Source organism: Rhea pennata, chromosome 1 (assembly GCF_028389875.1).
Source record: "Rhea pennata isolate bPtePen1 chromosome 1, bPtePen1.pri, whole genome shotgun sequence".
NCBI classification, from domain to species: domain Eukaryota; kingdom Metazoa; phylum Chordata; class Aves; order Rheiformes; family Rheidae; genus Rhea; species Rhea pennata.
Window position 1 is genome coordinate 136,602,022 of NC_084663.1, and position 6,000 is coordinate 136,608,021.

At 42.5% G+C, this 6,000-nt stretch overlaps 1 protein-coding gene across 1 annotated transcript in view; it reads right to left on the bottom strand.

Moving 5' to 3' along the window:
- Positions 1–5,743, bottom strand: part of EGFL6 (EGF like domain multiple 6) — a 46,967-nt gene extending 41,224 nt beyond the window's left edge. The window contains exon 1 of the mRNA XM_062574539.1: positions 5,688–5,743. Coding sequence (XP_062430523.1) covers positions 5,688–5,743 — 56 coding nt within the window. The remainder of the gene's footprint in view (positions 1–5,687) is intronic.
- Between the last annotated feature and the right edge of the window lie 257 nt (positions 5,744–6,000).

The window sequence follows — 6,000 nt, forward strand, 5'->3', positions numbered from 1 at the left end:
ATTAGCAAGCCTGTACTGCTACCTGCCAAAGTTATAAACCCAACAAAAATCCACAATTTTGCAAGTTTTCTAGACTACTCTATGCTACAGTGGGTACCGTGAGTCTGCTCTCCTGCTCTCTCTGCTGTTACTTTACCTGTCTATATCACACACACATCTCCTTTATGAAATTTTCTTCTGCACCCTGAATCCTTTGTCCCTACTGCTTTCTCCACACCACAATTTAAAAAGCACTCCCTTCACAGAGTCTACAGTTTTCTGCCCCAGAAAATGGTATCTTGTCTACTGGAGCTAAGCAAGGGATTGGGGGTATTTATAGGGCAATATACAGGAACAAGCATGTCTGATACTGACAAATCAACAGGCCAAGAATTTTTACATGTTTTTAGTCTGATAAATACTAATGACACTAATGCTTTATCACTTGACAGGAGTGCCTGAGCATATCTCCCTCTGTGCTTAGCTGTAAGAGTTGCACTCTTCCTCAAACAGTTACTACAAGCATCACTAGCATAAATAACTATTTAGACACATATACTTCTAAAGATACAAGATGTTACCGCAGAGTTGCCTTTACAAGCAGAACTATTGGCAAGAGAAAGGAGTTCAGAGGGAATGCAAAAGCTCATGTAGCAGAGACCCCTGAATGAAGAGATGGTTTTCTTGATGTCTGGCATGTAGAAAGACTTTGGTATTGGATTAAGGTCATCGTTCAAAGGTCAGCCAGCCTTTGGCATATGCCCAATGATGCAGTATGCAGGGCAATATACAGCCCACCTTCAGATAGAAGAAAACATGCATCAGAACAGTCATGACTCCTGTATGGGTTAGAAATCAGCACCCTGATTGCCTTTGGATTCATAGAAAAATAAAAGCCCCTTTTCATTTTGTTCATCATTGTTTCAGTTCAAAATAGCACCAGCACAAACGCTGGTTTGCATCACTTGCAAAATATATCAGTTTAAAAGCTATGTGTTCTGCTTTCTCCCCAGAAAGCACCCTTGAATTCTCCTTGATAGTCCTACTGACATCCAGAAAGTTAGCACGCCTAACACTTAGAAGAAACACAGTCTCATTAGTTTTTACAAGGTGCTCATTTCTATCAGAAGACAAGCTTCCTCAGTAACTTTTTATTTAATAAATCACTTCAGAATGTAATACATGAAAATGTGGATTTTACAAGGTTTACAGTACCTAACAGGATTTCAGTACAAACTTCACTTCAACTGAAAAATGCTTCACAATATGGCCAATAAAATGAACATGGCTGAACTTTACAGAAACTGCCTGGACAATCTTTTATTTGTTCTGAATTCTGCAACAAGCACTGAGTTAAAACTGAGCTTTTAGCAGAGGAAAAGATGAGCTGCATCATTGTGAGCCCTCATGGCTCCCAAAGTCTGTGAGCAAAACCAGTTTGGCCAGGGCAGCCTCTCCCTCCCATGAAGAAGACATTTTTAATATGATGAAGAAACAGCCATCAGCACAACTACTGCTGTCAGGAGTTCAGCATTTTATACAACAGAAGGAAATAGGAAGAGGAGATCCTTTCAGACAGGCAGATCTTTTCAGGGAGGATGTCACATTGAGCTTCCTGGAGGAGAAGCAATTCAGATTGGAGATGTATGACTCTCTGATCCTTTCCTACATGGTATTATTTATGTACTATTTTACAGTGAATACCTAGAGTCCTAAATAAGATTGCTGTGCTCAACCCTGTCCACTCAATGTCAGAAAAATGCCTTACGTTGAAGAACTTGCTGCCTAAACATGTGACTGAAGACAAAAGACAAGAGAGGACAGACGTGCCCAAAATCACTGTGTAGGTCAGTGGCAGCATCAGTCTCCACATTTCTAGTGGAGCGCTCTATCCTCTGAGGGTCAAAAACCTCTGGCATTGGAGCAGAAGGTAACAACAGGTCATAGACTGAGCCATACAGGGTGCCAAAGTAGCTGAGAAGTAACCAATTTTATGTGGCTGTGACATTGCTGATATCAGCAGGATGGTGCTTAACAGTGCTAAGTACATTAGAGATGAATGATAAGAACAACTACAATAAGCCACAGCCTCATTATTTGAGGTGATAAAGAAAGACCTGCCTGTATTAGCTATCACAAGATGATTATGAGCCAGTAACATGGCAATACAAAAAACGTGAGACCCTCAGATATTTCAGTCAACATTCCAGTAGTAATAGAGGAGATTTACTGTTGCTATATCAGGTTGTGTTGTGTGCAGTTCCTGACATCCATGTTGAAGAAATATGAATTATATGATATATATAGTGATAAAAAATACGAGATACGAAGAACGGAAAGCCTATTTTAGAGAAGATGTAAAGAATTTTGCTTCAGCTGAACAAACTAAAAGCTGAGAGGGAATCTGATTGTTTCTGATTAAATGTCAGGCAGCTCAAAACCACAGAAAGAAAGAAGAGCTCTTTAAGAGAAAGGACAATTGCTCAAGAACAAACAAATATGAACTGGCCATTAGTTCTTTGAGATGGACATAAATAAGAGTAAGAACATAAACTGTGAGAGGGATGGCAGTCTTGAAAAACATTCAAGAAACAGCAGAACAGCTCCTAGATACTTAAGGTGTGTGGTCTCTTTCACAAAATGAGAAAGCTCTGATGTTGCCTGTAGTGACAAAAACATAGGTCTGAACGAGATTGTTCTGTATTCTAAAGTTGTTGCTGAGAAAAGTTACTCCTATGTGGAATAACATGAAAAACTTCTATCTCAAAAGAAGTCAGATAAATTCAGAGCAAAGCATTCAGATACTGGCCAGGATCAGATAAATATTTAATACTATATAAACTTGAGCAATACTAGGGGATAAAAACTCAACCTAATACATGGTATTTTTGACTTACAAAGTGGTTCATTGAATTTGGCATTAAAAAAAGAAAAAAAAAAATCTATGCATTTGCAATTGTGTTCAGAAAGTTCACAGGCTCCATTGAGCAAGTGGCTAAATGCATCTTTCAGACTACTACCATATCAATCACCTTAGCTCAACTATCTCCAATAGAATAAATACGGAGAACAAATCACAGAGGAAAACATCACCACAGCAGTAACTGGTGAAGGGGACAGGGAGGGAAAAGGGAACCTGAGTACTGCTGCCTACCTATTCCCAGTCTGCCTCCCCTCCAATATATTTTTCCATATATATTCCAGTCTATACAGTAAATAGTTTGGTTGCATCAGTTTCTCAAAGCTAGTTTATGACATAGGCCAAATTTAAGCTATTCAAAATGTAAGTACTTGGAGTTTTGACTGCTCATACAATAACTGTGCTGGACTGTAATCCTGATTAATAGCCATTTTACCACTAACAACCAAAATAAACAGAAGTAGAAACCCCAGCAGTGAAAAAAGTTACCCACCACATTCTTATAATCAGTGATCACACATGCTATAATGCCTGTCTGAATTGGATTACGTGACAGTAACAGCTGTGGAAGAAAACTGAACAAGTCTTCAATCCTGATTTAACCATGTAGTTAGATTACAAAAGCCATTTAGTGTCTGAGATACAATATACAGTAATTTGTCCTCAGATCATTCTGTGGAGAGGAACACTTAAGTTTTAACCAAGTTTTTTGCTTCACAACACAGATGCTGAATAGATTTTATACTATTTTTGCAAACTCTCTTTGGGATACTTTTGGTCAGCTCCTGCACACACAATAGCTGCCTGCTGGGAAAAAAAGTAAAATGGCCTCTGTTATATTATTAGCAACTTCCAGTTGACTGCAAGGACAGAATATTATCTCTTTCTTTAACTTTTCCCTTCTCCAAAAAAGTTTCTAGACATTGCTGCTTGCAAACACCAAATGTCAAATAACACATTTTTGCCCTTTTATCTATATTGGTTGATCAAAATTTTAGGTGAGTTGTGAGTTATTTTATCACTTAGCAAGTTGTAACACATTTCGAAGAAGTCTGTTATGAGCTTATGTCATGCAGAGATACATTTGAACACTTTGCCAAATGAAGGCATAGGTTTTTTCTAAAAAACAAAATTGTTTGAAGAGTGATTTCCAATAAAAGAGTTCACCTGCCATACATTGTTAAGTAAACTAAGAAAATTTCCATCCAGCAGCTTCTAATGACTGTCACAGATACTCCTTTAGCTAGTTTCAGGTACACAACACAAAGACAGTCCTGCTTCCTTGTGAGCCCCTTCCAAAGCACCAAGTGAAATATAGTTTGGATCAGCACAGATTCCTCTAAAGCTTCAAGTGCCCATCAAATTCCTTAAAACAAGTGCTCAAAATAGAAAACTTAAAAGTCCAGATATGAAAGCCTCACTTCTTGGGGACAAAAATAATTAGAATGTACTCAGTTTTCCAAAACAGATTCTAATTTTTACTATTCCCTATTCCTTCTTCAGATCCAATATGATTTCTTTGCCCTCTTAAACTAAAATCCCCTATCATTTAAGCCTTCCATAAAGATGTTTAAAAATTCTTCTTTCCCCTTCTTCCCAATGGAAAAGATAGAATGATAATCCTAGGAGAAAAGAAGCCCTCCTCCCCCCACCATCACACAATATCTACTTGGACAAGGCAGGTTGTAGAGCAATCAATCTTAACTGCATGCTTCCTGACTTACTGTGAAATAACTTCTTTTTTTCTTTTTTTTTTTTTACCCAACACATCCCTCTTTGGATCAGCTAACTCCAAGCTACACTTTCTTCTCAAAGAAGATACTGATCTTATTTTGCAGTTCCGAAGTGTTTGAAATACAAAGTTGTAACATCTCAAGACATAACAGGTACATAATCCTCTGAAAAGGTGCTCTGCTCAAAGAGAAAATATTTTTTCTATAAAAGCAGGTCTGGAGTTTATAAATTCTGGGGCTTATGCAATTCTGAAAAGTTGACCGCTTGATAGCCTTGATGTGCTGCAACAGCGCAATTCCACTTGCTGATAATAACCAAATTTGTTCACAAACCTGACACTAAACAAATAAACAGTGCAACGTCTTGAAAACTTCATCTCTAATTGCTGTGGATTCTCCTTTCACTAGCTACTATTTGACTGCAGTGTTTGTAGCCCCCAATGTAATCCTGTAAAAGAAGGCAGAACTCGGGAATGGTGTAACTTTGGAGTAAATAACTTTGTTCTGCCTCTCTTAAAACACTATTCTGTTTCTGGAGTTTACCTGTGCCTATAGAATGTAACAAATGTCAGAGCACAGTGATTCTGAAGTACCTATTTACACAAGCGAATGAAACGCTAGCGCTGTTCATATCTTCCTGTATTCGGTATACCTGCTCTCATCACGTATATCTTTGGATTGATTTAAAGTTCCCATCTTTTCCGTCGCAACGACACGGTTCGGGTGCACGGAAAACTGACTCTACAGCACGCTACAGCTCGGCTAGATTTGGCTAAGTGCCTTCAGCTCCGTAAGAGCGGGACAGGGTCGCGCCGGGTACGAAACGGCGCGGCCGCGGAGGGCTGCGCACGGCGGCGGGCAGCGGGTCCCGCTGCGCCGGGGACGGCGGCACCAGGGCTGCTGCAGCGGCCGCCGCGGGCTCGGAGCCGCACCGCGGCCCGCCGCGCCGAAACGCACCGAGCGAGGACGGCCCGACCCGGCATGGTACGGCGCGGCACGGCGCGGCACGGCGCGGCACAACCCTGCCCAGCCCCGCGCGCCTCCGCCCCGCTCACCTGCCCGCGGCGGCGAGCAGCGCGGCGAGCAGCGCGCCCCAGGCCGCCGGCACCATGGCCCGGCGGCGACGGCTCGCCGTGCCCCGCCGCTGCTCGCTCCGCCGCGGGGCTCCGCCAGCAGCAGCCGCGCGGCGCGGCGCGGCGCGGCGGCGCGGCGCTAAGTACGGCCGGCGGCGAGGGGAGGGAGGCGCGGAGCGGGGCGGAGCGGACCCGCCTGCGGCCGCCCTCGCCCTGCGCTCCGCCTGAGGTGCGTGAGCCGCCCTAGCCCCGGGCTGTCCTCCCAGGATAACGCGTGCACTGGGCGGTGGTGGGT